This window comes from Amaranthus tricolor, chromosome 8 (assembly GCF_026212465.1).
Source record: "Amaranthus tricolor cultivar Red isolate AtriRed21 chromosome 8, ASM2621246v1, whole genome shotgun sequence".
Taxonomy (NCBI): Eukaryota; Viridiplantae; Streptophyta; class Magnoliopsida; order Caryophyllales; family Amaranthaceae; genus Amaranthus; species Amaranthus tricolor.
In genome coordinates this window covers 30470963-30496776 of record NC_080054.1, presented here as the reverse complement: position 1 = coordinate 30496776, position 25814 = coordinate 30470963, and the positions used below count along the sequence as shown (strand labels likewise).

At 30.4% G+C, this 25814-nt stretch overlaps 3 protein-coding genes across 3 annotated transcripts; 1 reads left to right on the top strand and 2 right to left on the bottom strand.

The window, feature by feature from the left end:
- Positions 1–11031: 11031 nt before the first annotated feature.
- On the top strand, positions 11032–12030 carry LOC130820611 (ubiquitin carboxyl-terminal hydrolase 18-like). Its single transcript, XM_057686046.1, has one exon. It carries the CDS (start codon positions 11194–11196, stop codon positions 11740–11742), a length of 549 nt encoding a protein of 182 aa, XP_057542029.1. The 5' UTR covers positions 11032–11193; the 3' UTR covers positions 11743–12030.
- A 3320-nt stretch (positions 12031–15350) lies between these two features.
- LOC130820610 (40S ribosomal protein S9-2-like) lies at positions 15351–18329 on the bottom strand. The gene is made up of 3 exons (XM_057686045.1): positions 18170–18329; positions 17172–17553; positions 15351–15790 (listed from the first exon to the last, which is right to left on the bottom strand). The coding sequence occupies exons 1-3, from the start codon at positions 18195–18197 to the stop codon at positions 15607–15609; spliced, it is 594 nt and encodes a 197-aa protein (XP_057542028.1). The 5' UTR covers positions 18198–18329; the 3' UTR covers positions 15351–15606.
- Positions 18330–19597: 1268 nt separating this feature from the next.
- Positions 19598–24792, bottom strand: LOC130820609 (protein GAMETE CELL DEFECTIVE 1, mitochondrial). Its single transcript, XM_057686044.1, has 3 exons — positions 24158–24792; positions 23728–23917; positions 19598–20068 (listed from the first exon to the last, which is right to left on the bottom strand). The coding sequence occupies exons 1-3, from the start codon at positions 24748–24750 to the stop codon at positions 19859–19861; spliced, it is 993 nt and encodes a 330-aa protein (XP_057542027.1). The 5' UTR covers positions 24751–24792; the 3' UTR covers positions 19598–19858.
- Positions 24793–25814: the final 1022 nt, after the last annotated feature.

Genomic DNA, 25814 nt, shown 5'->3' with positions numbered 1-25814 from the left:
TTACTAAACGTCTTTTTTTTAAAGACTTGACCAAAGAAAAGTCCAAAACCAAAAGTCAATAACAAAGTCAAATAAAAAATCAGTTATCAAACACACCTTTTAAGTAATAGTACTTATATTAGATAATTATTATTTGTTTTGGATCAGAGTTAAGCTAGATAATCCCTACAACCAAAGGAAAAAATGTCAAATTTAATCTTTACTATAGGTATTGAGAATCAAATTCATATTACTAGGTTAAAACTATCAACCACTAAGCAAGCTCAAGGTTTAAATAATTATGTTTTGTTATGTATTTTGGCAACATGTATATAGAAACTCTCAACATACGTGTGACAATATTTAGTTCTCTATCACCTAAAAAAAAATTAGTTTCTTTTTTCTTGAGTTGTATAGCGCGAATAAAAACAACATGCACAACATATTCTTCGATATGTCACAATCATGCTGGGAGGTGCAAATTGAAATGAAGTCATGAATATAAGTTCTAGAACATTTCAACGGATATAATATGGAGAAGATGGTGCTCCATATCAATCACTAGTTGTAATCAGGATTTTAGAATGAATGTAGCTTTAATCACCAATCACTTTCTTATCATATTGGCTATTGCATTGTCTAAGTAAGAACTATGTGCTATTCTTTATCATCTCTTTTCCTTTTTCTTTTTTTTTTTTTAATATTTTTTGGAAGTCCAATTAGAGAAGAGATTTGTGGTTCAATTAGTATATTATTAGGTCACATCTAATCTAATACAAGCGTCATATTGTCTTCTTGAGTTTTGACTTTATTATTATTATATCTATCACATTAAATCTTTAACCTTTGCCCTACTCTTATTACAAGAATTCTTATAAGAGACGGTCTCTTTGAGAGACTATTTCTAATTGGACCGATTTATTATATATTTTTCAAAATATTGTAAGTAGGCAATAAAAATGATAAAAATAGACATTTAAGATATTGAAAGTAGGCATTAAGAATACAGTAAGTAAGCATTAGGATAGTATAAGTAGCTAGACATTAAGAACACAATAAGTAAACATTAATCTTTAATGGGTTGGGCTTGAGATATGTCTCTCAATAGACCATTTGTACTCTTATTAAGTTATTTCTCAAATTTGCTTTATACATAAGTTAAATTATTCATTAGATATAAATTATTTAGACATTTTCTTTTAAACTTGTTGAATTGAAAGACGGTCTCTCGCTATATTATACTGATTTTATATTGTAATTTTGACTCTCACCTCCCTTTAATTTTATATTAATTTTGGCAAATTCAACATTGCATTTTTTGGCGTTTTAATTAGCTCGAGTTACAATATTAGTAGTAGCAACTATATATATCAATCTTGTACAATTTTAATTAACTCATGTCAATATATCCGGCTCATAAAAGCTATAATCAATGTCTAAAGAAGGTTGGATTGGAAGATTTCATTCCATAACTTTATCAAAAGAGATACGAAAGTTATCGACAATGAAAATTTCAACTCAAGAAAGGCTAGCAAAAAGAAACAAAAAGAACCACAACACGCTATAGGTGAAGATTGAAGACAAATAATAAGACAATGTAACTAGGTAAAACACGACAAGTATTAAAACTAATAACAATATTATAGTTAATTGCTAATAATTAATCATACAACTATTAATGAGATGAACAATAGATCTTAAAAAAGAAATGTGTAGTAGTAAATAGAGAAGACCCTCACAATGGAGTGGTGGGTATTGGGTCATGAGTATAATTCTAAAATGATGCCCTACTTTGGCTACTTAGAGGTTTACATGTCTATCTTTCCGGTATTTCATATCAGAAAATGAATGTTTGAGCTTAATTAATTTTTGCAGAAAAGTATTCGTGAAGCAACTAATTCGATCATAAGTTTAAGTCGCTTTTTATTCAGTTGTTTTCTTTATATGGTATCAAAGGTCAATATAACAAAAAGTCACGAATTTGAATTTCAAACACCCCTAAAATTCAAGTGGGATATGACACCAAATATGTGGAGGGTTTGTGTTGTATTTATACTTTTAGCCCAAAGAGCTCTTACATAATTAAAGAACACGTTAGAATATATAACATATCCTGAAACATGAATTATCAAATTAAACCTTTAATGTATACAAAGCTCATTTTACGCTGCAAAGATCAACTATTCTCTTCGTGCGCCTTGTTACTGATTTTATGGTGTATTCTACTTGATATAACTCACCCATTAGGCCATGACCTTGTGTGTCTTATCAAAGCCAAACACGTTGATTCTCCGTTATATGAATCAAGTAACAAAGTGCATAGCATCCAACAAACAAGATCGATCCAACTCAAGAATTACAAGTTGCTTAGTGGTTGAGGCTTTTCTTTTCACTTATATAATAAAATTTTGATTTTAACTATTTACAAAAAAAATTAATTCTTATTTCCTACTTACAGGTAGGAAATTTTATAGCTTTATCCCGATAAAAAAAAAATTAAAGTAATGAATGATCATATAACAGAGATGAGGGAATTAGGTCTTATCTCATTGAAAAACATATAGCACTTTTTCAAATGAGATTATTGAGTTGATTCACATTTAGCTCTCTCCTCTCTTCAGTCTATTCAGTAATAAAAATAAATTTAATAATAAAAAGAATAATTTTATAATTTATGAATAAGGTAACAAAAATATTTTCTTTAAATTGGAGAGTAAAAATCTGATGATGGGACCAATTATTTAGAGCATCAATGCTTTAAAACGAAAAAAGTAACACAAATGGAAATGGGGGAAAAATTGAAGTTATTAGCATCTTGAGCTCCATTATGTTTTGCGCACCCAAATTAAAGGGCATAAACTCATGTCAATATCTTTTAAGATTTGATTATGTGTAGATCCACAACGTTAAGCACGTATCAACTTAAATAACTAATTTATTTGTGATAAGACATAATGATTTTTCATTTTAATGATTGTGAAAGTTTCTCACACTAATATGCTTTTTTAGGCTAATATTCAATACTAATATGTAATATGGGTCGTCTTATACACAACATTTTTTTAAATGAAAAAAATTATAGTCAGATGACCAATAATGCAATATCACACTAAAAAATATTTATAATCGAAAAATCAATACACTAGCAAAAAAAATTATAGACAAATTGATCAACAGTTGCGTGAGTGTATGAAAACTAAAATTCTTTTAAATTACGAAAAATTACTGTGAATGATACAATTTTTCTTAAATTTTTCTACAATAATACCAACTTTTAATCAACATGAATAACACCAAACTTAGGAGTTTTTTTTTCTAGAATAGTATCAATTTTAGTTTATTAGCTAATTTATAAAATTTTTTGTCATATAATCTGCTATAGTTTGCTAAGAAAACATCCCCTAAGTTGGTATTATTCATGGTTAATCAAAAATTGATATTATCATAGGGAAATAAGTAAAATGTTGTATTATTCATGATAATTTTTTCTTTAAATTAATAGGATAAAAAATTATTACAATATTAAGATTGTGAGCAGTTTTTTTAGATAAATTTCAAATTTAATGCTCTTCTAGATTATATAATTAATGGTTATATATTTAAATTTTTTCTAATTCTCATCAAAATTGGTTATGAGATGTTCTTTAGGAAATTCCTATTATTTATAGACAGATTATGTACAAAAGTATGCATGTGCATAGGGGTTCACCCATGATTGGGCATGTATGAAATTATGATCTCCTTCCTATGTTACATGTTGTTTGTTATATTTGATTAAAAAACTCTCATAATTTTAATTAAAGTGTAATAAATAATTAATTAAACAAGGGGAATATGTCAATGTTTATTCTTTGGTCAAGGCTTAACCTTTACTTGATCAAAATCTCTTGCAATTTCAACATATCTAATTAGTGATTACAAATTAAGCATTTAAGCTTAATTATTTTCAAATAGTGGTAAAGATCAAAAAATTTGTTTCCATCATTCAACCATAGCTACAAATATATTCTTATAAATATAATATTATTACTTGTAATAAGTCTGACTTCACCAAAATCGATTATGGTTTTAATCAAGATCTAACCCGATTATTTATCCGACAAATCAGTCTCAAGTTATCCAATCAGATTTAAAACCCGAATATCAAATTCTCCAATTCATGCACTCAAACATATTTGTGCCTTTTTACACTCAATTTCCAAACATATAATTATGGAAGTTACAACCACCGTACGTTACACTAATTGATCCATCATTAAGATACTTCTACAACAAAGTTTAAAGTAGCAAACATCAAATATGGTGGAGTAACCATATATATCTGGTCTGCCGTGTAGTTAAGGAACCATACAATAATGGAAATTAAATGTGCAACCAAATTAAAGGTACCCTAGGAACTTAAAATATAACATGCCTTAAATCATAAGGTGCTTATGCCAGCTCAAAAAAACATACTAATTTAATCGCAACTGGAAAGACAATCGAAGCTAGTACCGTGATATAATGATTCTACGTACATTTATACGTCTTACAAATGCAGCTTTACTTCTTAAGGTATGTACCTTAATATAATTTTAAAAAATAAAAAATAAAAATGTTAATTATACATCTTAATATAATTCAAAATTATTTAACAGTCGATTTTAATATATATATATATATATATAGAGAGAGCAGTTACCATAACTTATAGTTAGAATTCTAAGTCTTCGCTCTGTGAGTACAATAGCGAGTGTTTGAATGTTGGCTTTTAGGTTGATTTTTGGTTTTTGATTATTGGCTTGTTGGTTGGTAAATGGTTTTTAATTCAAAATAAAAAAGCTGCTCCAATTAGTTTTTTTTGCCTTTTGGCCTGTTGACCTATTCTCTCTTTAATAAACAACGAACAATCAATACTTAAATTTACCAAACATCTTCATAATCAATTTGTTTTTTCAGCTAATTTAAAAGCTAATAAAACAACCAAAATTACGAGCAAGTCAAACATACCAGAGTTCTGGTCCACAGACCACGGGCAAAGAGGCTTTCACCAGATGCAATTTGCTTGCACTTTCTCACATGGGATTCTCATCATTTTTAGGTGATTTTTATAACCTAATTCACATGGCGTTGTGCCCATTTGCTTTCTGCCCAATTATTATGATTTGATTTCGATTTAAACACCATGTTTTTTTGCCTATACTTGTGTATGTGGTGGGTTTTGATAGTGATTAGTGGTTATGTGAATAATTGGGCACTATCTCTTTTTAGTGTGTATATATATATATATATATATATATATATATATATGTATATATGTATATATATATGTATATATGTATATATATATGTATATATGTATATATATGTATGTATATATGTATATATATGTATATATATGTATATATATGTATGTATATATATATATATGTATATGTATATATATATATGTGTATATATGTATATATATATATATGTGTATATATGTATATATATATATATGTGTATATATATATATATATATGTATATATATATATATATGTATATATATATATATATGTATATATATATATATATGTATATATATATATATATATTATAGTTTGGTGTCATGAATTATTTTACATATATTAAAATAACGTGTACTAATTTAAAATTACAATTTATGAGTTGAAAAGTACGAGTTAGTTTGAAGTGCGCATTGGACATTCTAGTAAGGAACATTAGTGGTTCTATAGGGCCATCTAAATCATGAGATTTCAGATATCAGTTTACATTATAAATTAATCTTTGCGTGATCACCTAAACGCCAATTATTTATTTTTCAATAAAATTAATTATTGTGTATAATTGTTGAAAATAAACCTCTATTATTTATATCCTTCTTTGAACGTCAAATAATTAGGTGAAATTGTCCGCAATAAACAAACATTTAATCAATTCATTGAAAATAAACTCGCCTACTGTTTATTTATAAATAAATCTGCCTATTATGTATGATTGCCGAAAATAAATCCATCTTTGTAATTTATTCCTCATGGTTAAAGGAAGCCAAAGGTATTTTTCATGGAACTTTTATAATTGAAACTTGCAATTCATATAATATTCTCAGATAAACAGGTCAGGTTGTTAAATTTATTAAAGTGAATTTGCTCATCTTTAACTTCTAATTTCACAATTTTCATTTTACGTGCCAGAATATCATGACCATGAGCATGGGTCTTTCATATATAAGGGCAAATAAATTTAGTGGAACCCATTAAATATTAATATCATTTATCTTTTTTAAAAAATTTACAACAAAAAAGTTAAGTATTATAATTCCCCTTCTTGGGTGTATGTCAGCAATGCATTAAATTAATATTTAAAATCTCTAATTACATAGAATAAAAAATTATATAAAATTAATATTAATAATAATTATATTAATAAAAATCAAACAATATCTCATTAAATAATTGATAAATAATGAAACATAAAAATATTGATTGATGAATAGTGTTAAGAAATAGAGTAGTAGCGGATTTTGGTGGAAAGGAAGGAGGGTAGACTTTATAAATTGATGCAACAAAACAAATAACAAGGGATTTTATAGATGGTCTAATGATGTGTGTTTCCATACATGTCATTTAAAGTTAGTAGCTCGTTTCACTGCATTTTTCAATTTGACAAACCATATACAATGTTAAAAGCAAAAGGTCAAAAAAGCAAACTAAGAAATATCTTAGTAACAGCTAATAAAAAATCAATTTTAATTATTAATCAAATAAGTTAATTAAAACATTCAACCACTATTTGTTAAACGCTCCCAAAATTTTATAAATTTTATTATTTAAAGTGTTGACCAATGATTTCTAATATTGAATAAATCAAACAAGACAATTGAAATTGAAAAATGCGAGAATAAAAGGATGAAATTTAATATTATAAGCTTCTATCAAAAGAATATATCAAATTCATTTTAACAAAACTTTCAAGTGTTAAATTAGTGAAGTAACGATAGAATTAAGTATTGTCTCAGATATCTTAATTATAACATGTATTATTTTATTGGAAAATTATTAATGGTACCCCTAAGTTTTTACACTTTATCAATGGTAGCTCTAAGTTTTTTTGATTATCAATAGTACCCTCGTGTTATTGAGCGTCTTACAACTGTAACCTTTTCTAATTTTTTTTCGTCTAAAACCATCCAAAATTGTTAGCTTTTTTCTTTTTTTCCTTTATGTTTTAAATTAAAAAATAAAGGAAAAAAGAAAAAGGTTAATGATTTTTGACGGGTTTGAACAGAAAAGTTACGGTTTTAAGACGCTCAATAACACGAGAGTATTGTTAATAATCGAAAAAACTTAGAAGTACCATTAATAAAGTGCAAAAACTCAGAAGTAGTAATAATAATTTCTCTATTTTATCATACTAAGATAAGATTCTGATTTCAGTGTCCTATTTTAACTTTCTCCTTCCATGAACTTAGTCCTTATAGGTCATTTGAACACACAAATACTTCTCAAAGATGCCCAAATTACAACATTCAAGATGGAAGGAAGACTTTCAAAGTTATCACCAATGTATGATACTCGTTTTGCCAAGTCTTTCAATAAGCAAAGAATTAAATGTACAAAGTTTTGGTCCCCCAACTCAACCCCACCTCTTCTTTATTGAAAATGACTTAATTATCTTTTTTTTTCCCTCTATTTAAGGGCCTATTCTCTTAATTAACCTTTTATATTAAATGCATTAGAAAAGTTTGATTTTTAGTTACTCCATTGTATTTAATACTTCCTCCGTTTCTTTTTATTTATACACTTTAAATTTTTCAACTTTAGAAGATAAAAATTTAAATTTAATTTTTAAAGTATATATTCAAGACAAAATATATTCATGTGGAATCCTGTTAAATTTATCCTAATGCTAAAAATTTTAATATATAACTTTTATAATTTTTTATTATACGTACTATGAGATATCGAGACTCAAAATTTATGAAATACGTGAAAAAGTAGAGTGAACAAATAAAAAAAACGACAGAATAGTTGAAAATTACTTTTACTAATTGGATTTTAATCCAACGAGTTGAAATATTGAAATTACAAGTAAAATAAAAAAGCTAAATTTTATTTTTTTAGTAAATAATTAACAACTAACAACTAAGTTTTTTTAAATAACTCATTTGTATATTAACTTATTTAATTTAGCTTAATAGTTAATGAAAATATAAGTACTACCAGCTCTATATAAATTAACTGAATCAACAAACAATTATTTTTCAAATAACCCATTAAATATTATATTTGCTCGAGGGAGATTTTTTTTTATTGAGATTTTAGATATTAGATTTATTAATAGAATTTTTTTATTTGTTTGAACATACATATATCCAAAATCCAAATGGATAGCCATAACTTAGTATGGGATGGATATGAGATAGGATTTAGAAATAATCTACTCCTATATAATACTTTTCCATTTCAATATAGTCGCAACACTGAAAATATAAACATTATTCACTTATCTACCTTATTTTGTGATTAATTTGTAATTTATAAGTTAAAAACATAGTCAAGTGAGATTTTGTTTGATTCGTCTCGATGCAAAGATTATTAATATCAAATTTTTATAGTTTTTTATTATACATAATTATGCATAGTTTTTCATAATATTCATTGATTACTCTTCATCTGTATGTTATTCTTAATCAAAATATCAAAATATAGTGAATTAAAATTTTATTTGATTCGTTTCAATGTTAAGTTTTATTATCATCAAATTCTTATAAATTTTCATTATGTGTATTACAGACATTTAAAATTAAATTATATAATAAATATAATGCAAAAATAGAATAATTAGTGTGGATTGGAGGGACTTAACGGAGTCAATTGTTCTTGGTCTTACCTGTGAGGCTGTGACTCGTTTTGAGTTGTGAGTCTAAGTAGGTAATTGAATTTTTATTGTTTTTTAATTTTAGTATTTCCTTCGTTTTTTTTATTGTTTCTGTCAACTTTTTATATATTTTTAATGAGATATTAAATAGATATATTATTTCTTCCATATATAATATCTTTCAAAAACAAAGTCAAATTTTTTATTTTAAAGTTAAATACTTTAAATGAAAACAACATAAATAATATTTTATTTTCCTTTAAAAAAGTAAAGGAAGAATTTGTTTAAAAAAAAGGACGAGATCTAGACTAGAAACAAGGTAAAGGCATGAAAATGGGTATGGGACTTGTACGTTTTTTTTTTAACACCTCAAACGTCGGCTTTTGTGACATCAATCTCACACCGGGTCCCACTCCTCTACGGAAGGTGACACGTGAAGTACCCTCCTCTTTCCCTCTATCTTTACATTTTATTTCTTATTTTTATTTTTTTTTATTAATTAATTCTCCACTCAGTTTTCACATGTTCTTCTCATAGAATTTACGAATTTTAGTGTTATTTTGATTATGATTTCTCATCGATTTATATGGAAAAATATATTTATATGGGATCTTAATAGATTTCTCTCAATGTATATTTTTTAAATGTTAATTCTTTTAGAATTTTTAAAAACTCATAATTAAAATTATTTCACTTTTGAGTTTACATTAAAATCTATGCAAAAATAAATGGAAAAAATAAATAAAAATTAAGGAATTACTATATTTATAAATTTCTTTATTATCAGTTTTAGTCTCTATGATTAATTGTTTCATTTATTTTTATTATTGTTGACTAGTTATTGTTAATTGCATTTTATTGTTATTATATTTATATACTAAATAAAACTTAATCAAGTATAATTTTATTTACCTTAAAAAAATATATAATTTTAATTTTATTTAATTTATTTGAAATAAATTTTATTAATAAACTTTAATAATTTTTAACAAAATACAATTCATAAGTTCATCAAAGTACGAGAGCATGACCCACGCCTCCTCTGTCTCCCATAGAAATTTGCAATTTCATTTTTTTACCCCTTCTATACAATTTTTTTTGTCAAAAATCAATTTTTCTCTTTACATTATGCATAGCCGCATAGGCCAAGTGTAATACTGTTCTTGATCTACGATTTTTGTTATATTTTTTTATTATAGTTCATAGTTACTAGTAGAATTTATTATATTTTTATTTTTACTATAAATCACACATTTTTAATTATATATTTATGTTATATTTTTATATTACTCCCTTAAATTCACTTAAAATGTGACATTTACTTTTTACGATGCACTTATTACTTTTAATTTGTATTTTATTTCTAATTTATAAATTAAAATATAGTCAAGCGAGATCTTGTTTTTTTAATGTTAGAACTAATTTGAAACCGATAAAGTATATATAATGAGTATGTTTTAATATACTACTCCCTCCATTCTTTTTTGTTTGTCCACTTTATTTTTTTCACGTATTTCAACATAAATTTTGAACTTCGATATCTCATACTTCCTCCTATTCACCTTAGGAGTCCCATTTGACTTTTCACGGATTTTAAGGAGAGTCAAAAGTGAGACCCTAAGGGTAGGAAAGAGAGTGATATTATGGGTTTTTAATGTAAGGGAGGAAAATTAGTATGGGTAATGGAGGGTATAATTGAAAATAGGATAAAGCTACTAAGGGCATAAAAGTCAAAAACCCATACCAAAAATAAAAATGGGACAATTAAGATGACTTGATCATAAAAGGAAATGAGACACATAAGCTGAATAGGAGGGAGTAGTATGTATGATAAAAAATTGTAAAAATTATGTATTAAAATTCTTGCACTAAGACGAACATAACAAGATCTCACCTGAATATATTTTGTTAAATATATACATCAACAATCAAATTTAAATTTTTATCGTATAAAGTGAAAAAAAATTAAAGTAGAAAAAAAAAAAAAGGAAAACTTGGTGTATGAGAAATATGACGATGCATTATTTTTCGTATTTATAGGATTTGATATCGGCGACAGGCGACAAGGACCATATTTATATTTATAATTAAATAAAATTAGATTTAGAAAATCAATAGGTTTCCTTTTCGAAGCATCTCAAACCTCAATTTGTAGGGTAATTAAAAATTGAAAATTAATAAAATATTGCCTTCCTTTAATATTTCCACTACAATTTGACCAGAAAACACATCAACCCCACCTCTTTTCCCCCTCTATATATTCCTCCTCGTCTCCCCATTCTCTTTCCTCATCCATCTCTCTTTCTCTTTCTCCCTCTTATACTTTCATTATTCTTTTAAATTTTAAAAAAATGGAAGAAATTTCATGTTTAAAAAGGCAAAGAGAAGAAGAAGCCCGTGATGAATCTCTCTTTAAACGCCAAAAATCATACAAAGATATAATTAATCTTCTTGAAGAGGAAGAAGACGAACCTGTTGATGATTTATCTTCTTTAATTTCTACTCTTCAAGAAGAAATCGGTTGCTCTTCTTCTCCTTCTCCTTCTCCTTCTCCGTCTCCGTCTCCGTCTCCGTCTCCGTCTTCTTCTGTATCTAATCAAGCTCCGTCAAATCCGTTCGAGGCTGACCCGGAAGTACCGTCGATCGGGTTTAGGTCTGGATCTGGATCTGAAGAAGATGAGAATGAAAACGTTATGAGACACCTTCTAGTAGCTTCTGATGATGAGTTGGGTTTACCTAACACTAGTAACATTACAGACGGTTTTGATGAGGTGGTTGGAGTACAGATGGACGATGGAGATTTGTTTTCATTTGTCGGTGGTGAAGGGATTTGGGAGTTTGAAGATTATGAAGTTTCTAATTATTATAATTTGTTACAGTCTACTGAGATATTTATTTAGTAGGCCTTAAAATTCCTTCAATTTGCAAAATAGTCCTTTTTATGAAGGGAGTATAAAGTATGTAGGGGTTGAAGGGGGAAAAAGAAGAGACGAAGAGGACTGGACTAAAAATAGAAAAAAAAGAAACGGAGGAAAAAAATTAAAAAGAAAAATGAAAAACTTATTTAGGGTTTTTCATTTGAGTCCCTATCTTTTCTATGTAAATTGTTAATAGTACCACCTATACTCGGTAGAATTTGAGATAGTAGAATGACAAATGAATTCACTATTTTTTTCCTTTTTGCCTGACTATATGCCTATATTATTTTATTGTTTGAAACTACTCTTATGAAATTAAAATTTAAAATATTAAATTTTTAATTTTAAATGTCTTGTTTACACGCTATCATTTTACTCATCGTGTTTTTTTAGTTTTAAAATTTGATGGGACATTAACTCAAAAAAAAAAAAAAATTTGATGGGACATTGGAATATACTTCATAAAAATTTAATGGAAAACTTTAATTATGCTTTAGCTTATGGATAATTATAAATTATTCTTTTGTTTTTTACTTCCACTCAAACATTATAAAAATTTAACATTATAAAAATATTCAATGAGATGGATAAACAAGTATGCATCTGATTGTTTTTTTTTTTATAATAATTAAAATGTTAAATATCATAAAATAAATGTTTTATTTGATTTTGATACGTTTGTATAGTTGATATTACTAATAGTGATTAATTAAAAATTATAAAATTATAATTAGATATTATTAAATTTTATGTTAGGTTTAATCCAATAAAATTTTATTTAACTATATTTAAACTTATAAATTTAAAATAAAACACAAATTAAGAATGAACGATTAATAGGGTAAGAAATGAAAGAATTATAACATTTGTATTGGGTGCAAGTAAAAGAAGTATTTATAATTTTATTAATTGATAAAATGGAGGAATATTTATGAAAAAAGGTTGCATTGGGCACAAGTAAAAAATGGTGGAAATATATTAATATACTTCTATGTCTCATCTACTCTACTGATTTTTTTCTTTTATTTGTTTTTATCTTTTTTTTTGTATAATTTTTATTATTACTAAATTTTAACTATTTTGCTCTAGATGTACAATAAGAGGGATAAAAGAAAAATACGATACAAAAACCTGTATAATTATTATTTGCATGTTTAATATAAGGACATTAGTCCAATCAAATACACTAATTTAATATTTAATATCTCTAATTATGTATAACTAAAAAATTATAAAAATTTGATAATAATCTTTACAATGAAACGAATTAAATAAAATTTTATTTTATTTATTTTAACTTATAAATTAAAAAAAATTATTGATTAAAATTGACGAATAAATAATATCAATAAAACGTTGGAAATATGAAATATCATTCAGCAAATAAGACGATGAGGGTACATAAATGATGAGGACAAAAGTGGGGTCTTATTTAAAAATAGCCATTTACCTAAAAAGCATCCCTCTTTATCTCACCACCCATCTGCAGATCTGCTTTCATCTTTTGCCCCTACATTTATGGTAATCTCATTCTCATACAAGTAATTGCGTTTCATAATTATTACTCTTTCGGTGTCAAAGACATTGCAATTATAGTTTCTTTTTCATAATTCATTGATTTATTTATTTTTTGATTTTATTTTTAAATATGATTTAAAATATAGTTAAATATGATATTATTTGATATGTCATAATACAATAATCATTAAAATTCATTTTTTATATTTTTTATTATTTATTTATACTTCTTCTGTCTTTTTTGTTTATTCACTTTAAATTTTTTCACTTTAGGATAAAGAAATTTATATTTGATTTTTTAAGTATATATTAAAGATAAAATATAATTCATGTGGAATCTTGTTAAATTCGTCTTAATGTAAAGTTTTTTAATATATAATCTTTATACAATTTTTTATGATGCGTACTTAATGATATTAAGGTTCACAATTTACTTTCAAAAGCGTGCAAAAAGTGAAGTAGACAACAAAAAGGAGCGGATGGAGTACTTAAATATAATTTGAAAAAGTAAGAATATAACAAAATACCCATGCAAAAACCACTGATTCAGAGCATATATAAGAGAAATTCGAATTTGGGGTAGATTAAAGAAATAAATATCAATTGAAGAACTTATCAATTGATTGGATTGGATGATTAATGCTGCATTCAAGTTTTGATTGAGTGTTGATGGGTGTCTTCCATGAACAATGAGAGCAAGCACCAAATGAGTGGAGGGAAAGAAAAAATAAAGGAAATTAAACATTTTAGAGCTTTAAAATGAAGTCACGTCAATTCACGTATAAAGTCAAATATTCACTTGACAGTCAGCTAACTGATTCTGTCATCTGGTAGTCTTTTGCAAACGTTTTAAGGTAGTTTTTTGCAAAAAAAAAATTAGATTAGGTAGTTTTTTTTTTTGCAAAAGATGCTATTGATTAGGTATTTTTTTTTTTGTAATTTTCCCTATTTTAATTCTATAAATGTTAAAACATATTCACTTGACATTTATTTAATTAATGTTTCTGTCAATGTATATTTTATTTACATCTTATTATTTAAATTTTAACCAAGCACAATTAAACATGATTTGGAATTGAAATAATACATCAAAAATGGGCAAAACAAAATTATACACTAAAGGATAAATTGTAAAATATAAATCAATATTTGCTCGATCCGTTGAAAATAAATCTTACGATTGTTTAATTTTTAAATAAACCCATTTATCGTATAATTATTGAAAATAAACTCAACTATTATTTATTCCTAATTACTTAATTTACAAAAAAGCTTTGAAGACTATTACAGTAGATAAATAAATTTATTCTTAAGAAATACCTAATAGATAAATTTATTTAAGTTAAACAAGCTTAATTTAAGCGAATCAACTAACTGTTAATTTACATTGAGAACTTCCCTACACTTAATACGAATAGAAGTATTATTTCTATATTGACGTGTTATAATTTCAAATTCAAATTTTTGAACATACTACTATAAAAATGCTTGGCAAAAATTAATACTTCCTCTAATTAATTTTTCTTTGTTTTAACTTTTTACACAATTTTCAAAATAATTTTCAAGGCTTAATATCTCTAAATACTTATCATAAAAATTACAAAAAATATATAATGAAAAATTTACATTAAAACAAATCTAATAAAATCTCACATGAACATATTTTATCTTCAATATAACTCTCAAAAACCTAAACCAAATTTCTTTTTTAAGGTGAAATGAGAAGCACATTAGAGAACAAAGAGAATAGTCTAATAAAAAAAAACCAAAAGTTACTAAAAAGCTACTAAACATAGATTTTATTGGTCACATAGGCAATATCACCAACCAAAAGACCAAATGACAAAAGTCAAACCAAACAAGGATTTACCAAATACTCCCCAATAACACTAACACAATAATCAGATTACGTATTAGCAAGAGTTAATTCGTCCCAATTTCCAACATTTGCTAGCCCAATCAAAAGTGCATTACAAATCGAAACAAAAATTGATTCATTCAGGTATCAGATAAATAGATAACAAAGGAACGTTATTCCAGGCAAAAATACCGTTGTTGGTAATAATTGCTGATTAGCCAAGGCAAAACTATCAAAATTCATAACAAATTAACTTGCAGTGAACATAGTCATATTTTAGTAGTTTGACACATACCGAAAGCAGCATTCAAAACTTTATAAGACGATATAGGAGTATCAAAACCAGTCATCCGATGAAACAAGAAAAAACGGAAGATCTCTTAGGAGAATAAAGCTCTAATTCAAGATCCGATAGAGGTTACTAACAAAAGATCTCTTGCCTAAAGCCCACAAGGGCCTGATAATATTGCTTAGTCTTCATCTTCCTCGTCACCATCTCCACCAGCTGCCTTCTTTGCTGCTGCCTTCTGATTCCTTCTCTTTACTCTTCCTGGGCGGCCTCCTCCAAAAGGACTAGTAAGGGAGAAGTCAATGTGTTTCTGAGAGTCTAACCTCACCATGAAAGAAGGGACATTCACCACTTGTCTTCCAACCCTGAAATTAAATGGGTTTGTTAACCATTCACTATGTTTTGTAGTTGACTTCCATATACCAAAACTGAGCAAAGTGCGTCTAGAATTGTTTAATAGAACACACAGTTACTTGTCAGGAGTTTTCGAAGAAGTAATAGTGGAGAGCAAGTGCTTGATAAGCATAAGCTACATCTTCTAGTTTTGGACGAAGAAATAGCAGAGAGCAAGTGCTTCATAAGCATAAGTTACATGTTTCTAGAATTGATTATTAAAACACTCAATCACTCGTCATGAGTTATAGATGGAAAAATAGCGCAGCAAGTGCTTATTAAGACATAAGCTACAGATTACCAGTCGTTGATAAAACACAGCTTAAGATAATCTCCACAGAAATTACCACCCTTGAAATGATATACTTATTTTTTGAATGCCGGTCGAAAAAAACACAATTCCAAAAGAACCGTAAAAAGTTAAAATGTTGAAGAAATAATACATCATCAAAGACATTTGCCAAACCATCTTAGACACACAAACATATTAGACATCAATTATGAGACCACAAATACTAATATATTGTGAGCAACTAATTATAAATCACACCAGCACAGCCAACACAGAAACCCAATAAATATCCACTTTTCATCCCACGATTCAACAGCTGGCAAACTAAATGACAACCGAAAATGATCATGGAGTTAACCAAGTCTGAACAAGGGCCATTTGTCAATAAAGAACACGCATTGCAAAGAATCCTCAACAGCAAAGAAAGTTGCCACAGCTAATTACCTCTTATCATCTCATGCAAAATCCACAACTTTCCCCAACATTACAAAGGGGTCAAACACAGGATGTATCATGTAATCTAAATTTCTACAATGTTATTTTCACAGAGGCAGTCAATTAATGACATCACTAACAACGTAATCTACAACTTCTAATTACAATTCACAATGGTGAAACTCCAAATATAACTGTAAACACCATATAACTAAACCAATTTGATACCCTTTCCAAAGCAGCCCAAGCTTCCATTCAATACTGTCAACACCATATAAATTTTAACATCCCTTTTACCATGTATCACCAACATTTTATTTAATCTGAAAACCAAAACCCTCAATACAGATACTAGAAAGTACTTGTATATTTTGTTTTCAAATCCATTATTCAGCCTAATATATCAAAAAAATCCTAAGAAGCTTCTCAAAAAGTTAGCTCGATTTTAGGATCAGCAGCTTCAAGCTAACATCAATGAGCTCCTAGCAACTGATAAGTAGAAAAAGAACTCATGACATGAAGCTCAGTAAGCATAAACAGCAGATAAAGAAATCTATGTATCCAATAACCATTAGAAAACCATCAAATAATGTATTGCATAAAATTAAAAGGGATCAATCTGATACCTAATATGCCTCTGCCTGATGAGCACCCTAGCATGGTGAATAGACTTGGCCATACCAGACTTGAAGACCAATGTCTGAAGACGCCTCTCCAAGAAGTTCTCAACAGTGAGAGCCAATACATAATCGAGCTTGTTCTGTCCTTCATCCAAAAGCCCATACCTGTTCATCCTCCTCAATAGAGCTTCACCCTCAAAAATACGGCGAGGATTCTTCTCATCAAGAGTGAGAAGATGCCTTGCAGCATTACGAATACGACTCAAAACATACTGAACCCTCCACAACTCCCTCTTGTTACGAAGACCATACTCTCCTACAAGCTTCAATTCAGCATCCAATCGCTCTTTCTCATATGGACGACGCGGCTTCTTAAAGGTCTTCCCATCTGTTTGATGGAAAATTTACCCATCATTCAATCAGAGAAATGACATTTTTGACAACAAAATCAACAATTACGGATCTATCTCTATCTTTGGTTATAAATTGTTGCAGCTACATCAGAAGTGATCAACATTTATAGCTCATTCTCTCTCTCTCTGTCTCTCTCTCTCTCTCTCTCTCTCTCTCTCTCTCTCTTGTTATGAACTATGGAAAACTTCATTAAGTTACAATACACATATCTATTTTAAAATACGATTCTTTGACAAATTAACAGTTAAAGCAATCAATTTGCGAAACTTCACATTAGAATAGATCAAGATTTACAGCTATCTCTCTCTCTTCTAATGAACTACAGCTTCATAAATTTACAAAACCCATCTCTACTTTACAACGAATAGCAGTTAAAAGCTATGAAATTGCAAAATTTCACATGAGAACAGATCATTATCATCGTTGCATAACATAAAAAGACAAAAACGAAAATATAACCATCAATCACATATCAAATTGGATCAGAAAAATCACAAACCCTAAAAGTTTGTCCATGACTATCAGATTTATCAATCACTAAAAAATCGATTCAAAAGTTAAGAAAGAAAAAAGAGAGAAAGGAGAATTACAGTTGCGGTAGTAGGAAACGTGGACCATGATTGCTCACCAACGGAGAGCTTTGTGATTCTAGAGATAAGTTCTGCGGAGGCGCCAACTGCGACAATGGAGGAAAGAGAAATGAGAGTAGAATTAGGGTTTTGGAAAGTAAAGTTATATAGGTGACTTCCTCAGAAAATAAAAGTATAAAACCCTACCCGGTTTAACATGGTCCAATTAGAAACAGGCCTCCAATTGGTAGCACCTAAAGAAATTGGACCTCATCGTGAGACGGCTTAATATGAGTTGGCCCAAAAGCTAAAAATGTTGGTTATCTTTTCATTTTTATTAATTTTGTCAGCAATTTAATGTTTTAGGCTATTTATATGGGTCTGTCTCACGGTGAGACGATCTCATTCAAAACTTGCCGAAAGAAATTAGACAAATTCGCTGTGCTAATACGTGGAGACATGATAGCATGCATTCATACTACGATTTCACGCGAGGTACGATATGCATAACACTAGATGGTTTTACAAGACTTAAATTTATGGTTAAATCTTATTTTTTGTGGATAAGTACGACACAACATGTGTTACTGTTCACGTGCTTGACACTGTTTAGTTTGCACTGAGACACAGCAGATACGACATATTGGTAGTTACGAATTTATAGTTAGAGTTATTCATATGTAAACTTGAACGAGAAATATGATCACACTTACTTTTAAAAGTTAATTGCGGATGTAAAATAATAAACTGTTTTAAATATGTCTAGTTTATTACTATCCACTTGCTTTCTTAGTAGGTGGCTCTTGTAGGCAAATATGTTTCCACTTCCAATAAAATTTAGTAAAAATAACATTAGTAATGCTAATAGGACCACTGTTAAACTTCATCTCATCTCATCTTGGTTAATATTTTTGATTGAAAGTTTGTTCATCTCTCACCCCAAAAATAATAATCCTTCAAAAACACTAATATAATTGGATAACTATCAGTTAATAACCCAACTTAGGTTGTCTTGTATTTTGGGATGGATCATGGATAAATTACAACTACTCTTGTGAGAGACCATCTCTTAAAGAGACGACCTAAAAACAAAAATCTTACATTCTTATTTTCTCTTTACTTTATATCAAATGCGTCTCTCAGAGAGACCGTTTCTTACAACAATTTGTGAATTGGATATGAATGATTACTCATTCAATTTGTTTTTGGCATGAAGACTAAAAAATAGGGTATAATAAGTTGAAGTAATGTGATGATTCCAACAACTAATCGTATACTCCTATGTTTCATTAAATTCCTATATTTCTTCTCAAAAGCAGTCATATAAATATACATAATGTAACAATCTCAGTGGGACAAAGTCGGTAAATTTCTAAAGTAAAAGTATTACTAACACCTCTCATAATCATATATAAGAGTTTGGCCTGTTCGAAGGCAACGCTACAAAGATGAAACTGGCAATGAAATTGATTGAGCAAACAGGAGTTAGATGCTTAGGGGTAGTTCTCGACTCCTTGTCCTACAAGAACGTTGTAGTTAGCAAAATGAGTAACATAATCCAACCCAATAATTCATAGCTTCGCGACAGCAAAACTCATATCATATGTGCCTAGATAGGCTAGATTGTACATAACACATATATACAACTAGAACATTAGTGTGCTTCCGAAATGACGAGACATGAGCCGATCCAAGATTATTGCTAGGACACTATCTGGTCTTACGGGAGGTGAGGCGGCCACGAAGAACTGGTGTTCTTTCCTCTGTGAATGGTTGAGTAGCAGGATCTGCAAGGCCTGGTAACCGTGAAACACTACCCTTACCTTTTCTTGCGTTTGGTCCTATCACCTCAATCATGTATTTCCATCCGTCTATTGGTCTCCTCCGGCTAAAAATGTGAGTCTTGATAAAGCTTGCTATCTGCAAATATGAAAAGGCACAGTCAATCTTGATTGAATAAAAGACCTTTGAGCAAAAACACACAAGACTTTTTTAGGCCATCTTGGGGCCTAAAAGCATCTACATAAACTAAAGCAAAAGCAATGATTAACATTTGAGCCCCTTAATTTAGGAGGCCTTGTGCCCTTGTACAAGCCCAGAACCACCGCACTTGCAAATATTAGGATTTTGGAACAAAATATATTACGTGCATAGCAGGTTTCTGACCACCATCACATTTTCCGATTCCCTCTTTACTGCAGAAACTCACCAAAAATGGTGAGAGGCAGCAACTGTGAAAACTAAAAATTCAAGAAGAGAGAGCCACTCGGCAAACTAATAGGAACCCTTTATAATCAAGTTAACTCTTCAAGGTAAAGCTTAGCATAAGAGGGTACTTCATATATATCTATTGTAGAGTGTGATTATAAGGGTCTGTTTGGATGGACGGATTACAGTTTCCCAGGACAAACACTGATTTTGTTCCTAATAAGATAAGAAATAAAATAAGGACTAGGAGATGATGAGAAGAGAATTGATGAGAGGAGAGAAAAGGGAAAGTTGGGCTAGAAAGAAAAATGTAGTTTCAACTCTCAATGACATTGAAAAGGGATATACAACATATACTTTAACTCTTTAAGCATACATTCTCTTCTCATCATCTCCTCGTTTCCTTTTCTCTCATATCAGTATCTTCACATACAACTTATCATCATCATCATCATCATCATCCCAAAGAATCCCGGTGGGATCTGAGGAGATTGGGAAAGAAGGCAGATCAATACCAGTGATTGAAGGGAGCCCCTCAACTCAAGTATTGTCTAGCATTCACATATAACTTATAAGCAGGCAATTTTTTCATTGGATCAGGTTCTGTTAGATTATGCATTACGGTTATTCTTAGGAGCAGTTACTTATATTAGTGGTGTGTAATGTTGCAGTTACTAGATCTTCTTAGGAACAGTTTTTTTAGCTTCTGTATAAATAACCATCATCAGTTGTTGAATTTGATACAAGCAATAAATACAAAAACACAAAAAGCTTGCTGGTTAAACAGAAAACATGGTATCAGAGCTAGAACGATTCTGAATCGTTCTTCGCAGCTTCATCACATACCAATTAACCTACCTTAAAATCCAACAATGGAAGATGAATCAAGAACTGTCATAGCACCAGACCAACCGGTCACAATGGGGCAGTTGTTGCAACTCTTTAAACAGTTAAACCCCAACAAACCATCCACTGAAACCAGCACACATACCCTCCTAATCTCAGAGAAATTAACTAATCAAAATTACACAAAATGGTCCACGCTGATGCACTTAGCCATTAGTGGACGGGATCGTCTCAATCACATCATCGACGATCCCCCGCCCACAAATGACCCAGCGTACAACCAATGGATCAGAAGTGATTCAATAGTTATCTCATGGATTCTGGAGAATATAGAGTCTGATCTAGTCAATCAATATCTCGATTTTCCGACAGCCAAAACATTGTGGCAAGGGATTGAAACACTGTATAGCAGTGGGAGGGATGGCCTGCAAATTTTCGACTTAACAGTCAAAACCAACAAGATCCAACAAGGGCCAGACACCATTGAAACATACTACAGCAAATTGATTGTTTTATGGAAAGAAATTGACAGAAGACAACCAAATCCGATGAAGGATCCATGCGACATCATCATTTATAATCAAATAACTCAACAAAACAGATTATACCAGTTTTTAGGAGGCGTCAATGAAACATACGACAAGGATAGAAGAGATCTCCTCCTCTTAGACCCTCTTCCCACAGTGGAGGAGGCCTATGCAAGTATCAGAAGGGAGATTCTGAGACGAGGAATCATGAAGACAAACCCCTCATCTGATTTTGAGTCACCAGACACCGGAGGGATTTTTTCAGTCAAAGGGAAATCTTATCGGAGGGAGGATGAAAGATCTCACCTGAAGTGTACCTATTGTGGTGGTACTAGGCATACAAGGAACGAATGTTTCAAACTCGTGGGGTACCCAGAGTGGTGGCCGGATTCTAAGAAGAGGGGAGAAAGAAAACCGGCGGCGCGTTTTTCAGATCAAACTCGTCCGGGAAAGGCAGCAGTAGGATGGCGTCAAGAGAGATCCACAACCATGGAAGAAGGAGAAAAACCAGGTGAAGCCATGAACGTTACAGGCAAGGAAGAAGGTATCAGAAACCCTAAAGGAGGCGCCCTAACAGTGAGAAGAAGAGAAAGGAGTGAAGGAAGGGAAGACCCCCCACCTCCTTTTAAAGAAGATGTATCAGAAACCCTAAAGGAGGGGGGGTCATGTGGCTCGTTTTTTCAAGTCCAAGAGTCACGTGGCTCATCATCTTCCTCATCCCACATTTTTTCTGTTTTTTCGTCCTCATTTAATACTTCGTCTTATTTTGATAAGGGTTGGATAATTGATTGTGGTGCCACCGATACAATGTCGTATGACCCTAACGATTTTTTGACTCGTGACACCCCTATAAAAACCATTATTAAAACAGCCAATGGGGAAGGGATTAAAGTGAGCGGAGCTGGAACAATTTCTCTTACAGAAAATCTTACTTTAAAGAATTGTTTATTTGTCCCCGACTTGTCGCATAAATTATTGTCAGTAAGCCAACTTACTAGAGATCTTGGTTGTTCTGTTCTCATTGAGCCCGGATGTTGTACTGGGCAGGTGATAGGGATGATAGAAAGTCGACTTCAGGCTACTTTACTTTTTTGGGAGGAAATCTAGTCACGTGGAGGAGCAAGAAACAAAAGGTGGTGGCCATGTCTAGTGCTGAAGCTGAATTTAGAGGTGTAGCGAAGGGAATCACGGAAGTCTTGTGGCTGAGAAAGTTACTTACTGAACTAGGATTCCCTCCTAAAAGGAGTTGCGAGCTGTACTGCGATAATCAAGCGGCTATCAATATTTCAGAAAATCCGGTTCAACATGATCGCACCAAACATGTAGAAGTGGACAGACATTTTATAAAGGAGAAATTAGAAGCCCAAGTAATTAAGCTTCCGCATGTGAAGTCCAAGGATCAGCTAGCAGACATTCTTACAAAGGCAGTTGGAACTCAATTTTTTGAAGAAGTTTTGTGCAAGTTGGGTGTGGGTGACCCTACGACCCAACTTGAGGGGGAGTGTTAGATTATGCATTACGGTTATTCTTAGGAGCAGTTACTTATATTAGTGGTGTGTAATGTTGCAGTTACTAGGAGTAGTTACTTGTATTAGTGGTGTGTAATGTTGCAGTTACTAGATCTTCTTAGGAACAGTTTTTTTAGCTTCTGTATAAATAACCATCATCAGTTGTTGAATTTGATACAAGCAATAAATACAAAAACACAAAAAGCTTGCTGGTTAAACAGAAAACAGGTTCAACTCTCAATAACATTGAAAAGGGTTATACAACATATACTTCAACTCTTTAAGCATACATGTATACACAACACAAGGTAGAAAACAACTAGGACATCACCTAAAATCAGCTATTATTGCCTTGAGATGAACTAAATCTCTGACAACTAACAGATTATATCCATCAGATAAGATACATTCAAAGAACATTTGTGACAAAAGGTTCAGTACTGGTAGTGAAAATATTTCAAGTAAAGGCATGTTGATGGCACAAGCGCACCTGAAACTTGCAAAATGCCATTCGACGTTCGAATTCCTGCAGAAGGATGTCCTCTTCTCTCTGTGACATGTCCCAGACATTGGCATCTTCACTTTTAGCTGTTGTTTCCCAACCATCAGGTTTGTTCTTGAACTCAGATGTGCTGGACACTTTTGTGTCATTCAAATCATTACTAGGAGAGTCAAAGATCCTGCAAAAAGAAACTCATTTAATGGCAATTGTTGTGAATTCAAAGGAACAAAGTAGTATGTATCAAATATCAATTAACTTATATAACAAGTTTCAACCATTATCTTAGACATATAAACAAACAGTTAGTGTGCACACTAATATTCATAAACTTAAAAAACAACCCAGATCATCAAACTCAAAATAAACCTTGATTCTTTTGATACAAAAGAAGAAAAAACCCCAAAATCGAAAAACTTACTCAGAACAACTATCAAGAAGTTTATCAATATCATCACCACAACCAACACCCAACTTAGCTTCTTCAAGCAATTCAATCTCTTTCATCCATAACCCAGCATGAATTGTCTGTTTCTTCAACCGATAATCTCTCTTTACATTCTGTAAACTATACAACCCACCATTTTTATCCTCATTTTCCTCTTTTTGCTGGGGTTTTTCACTCTTTTTGCGACGGTTATCCCAGTTTTCATTCATGTCTTCAACAAATGCTTTGGTCTCGGCGTCAACAGTGTCAGGAACAAGGCCGAAATTGACATCGGATTCCCAAGGAGCAGGGGTGTTTTTGCCAGATAAATCGTCAGGAAGCCAAGCTGTTTCCCATGCGTTGTTCCATTCATCGTTGTTAGAGGAAGAAGAGGTGGAAAAGGTGTGACAATGGTGAAGGAAAGAGTATGGGAAATGGGAATTTGAGGGTATGAAAGGTCGAAGTAGAGTGATGGTCGATTTTGCTAGTGTCTGCATTTGGGTGTGTAAATTAGGGGAGAGTTTAATTGAATAAGACGGAACTCCTATGAGTTTATTTGCAACTATTTTATGAAAATGGAACTTCATTTGACACTTAGTTTGCTATGTTGAGAGAGGCTTCACTTTAGTTTGCTAGGTTATCGGGTCTAAATAATTCAAATTGGACACGTGGGTTGCAGTCGATAAATATTTACTGACTTAATATGACTTATAAAAGTTGATATAGGGTCCTAGCCAACGAATTGGTCGATAAGTTAGAAACTCATTTTAGCATCGATGATCATCGTTTGCCCATGGTTGCCACCTGCTAGTAATTGTGTACTCTATTTGGCTTTTGCTAGTAATCTATCTCTGATGGTCGGAAGAGTTTATGTTAATAAAGTTTTACTAGCAAATTGCATACCATCATCCATCGCGAGCCAACCTGGCTATCTCATGTTGAGTCAATGCTTGACAAACGCCAAGTAGGGACTGAATGTCCTATTTGTTTTTTTTTTATTTATTTTTTGTTCAATAAGACATTCAAAGAACATCTCAAGCACTTGAGGAAGGTAGTGAAAGAGATAACATGCTCCTCAAGGGTAAGAATTGTGGTTTACTTGAAAAGAAATTTAACTTTTGAATTAGTTTGTTGACGGTGGGATATGCTTTGCTAAAACATAGAGAACACACAGAAATGTAACTAAGCTTGATCATTTTGGATAGCCTAATTATTATAAGAGATTTATCCAAAATACTTTTGTTAGAATGTCTCCATACTGGATTTGTTGTTTGCTAGATTCTCTTTCAATTTTGTCTCATATATGGGAGAGAGTATCAATGAATGTGTGCCCTGAAGACTTATTGTGACTACAATGAGCATAGGGCTTTAAATCATGAACTATCAGCCAAACTTCAAAATTACTTTTATTATCAAATGTAGATACTTAAAAATGAAATGAATTTTTAGTAGGCTTTATTAAAAAAATTAATTATAGAGTAATTTTTTTTAAAAAAAATCATCTAAAGCTACAACATTCATCTTACACAAGGCAATGCCAATGCTCATTAAGTAGAGAGAATTACAATCAAATACTCCTAGTTCATTCGTGAGAGAATAAAACAAAATTTGAATTGTCTCGATTATACCAAAAAGTGTGAACAATGAACAG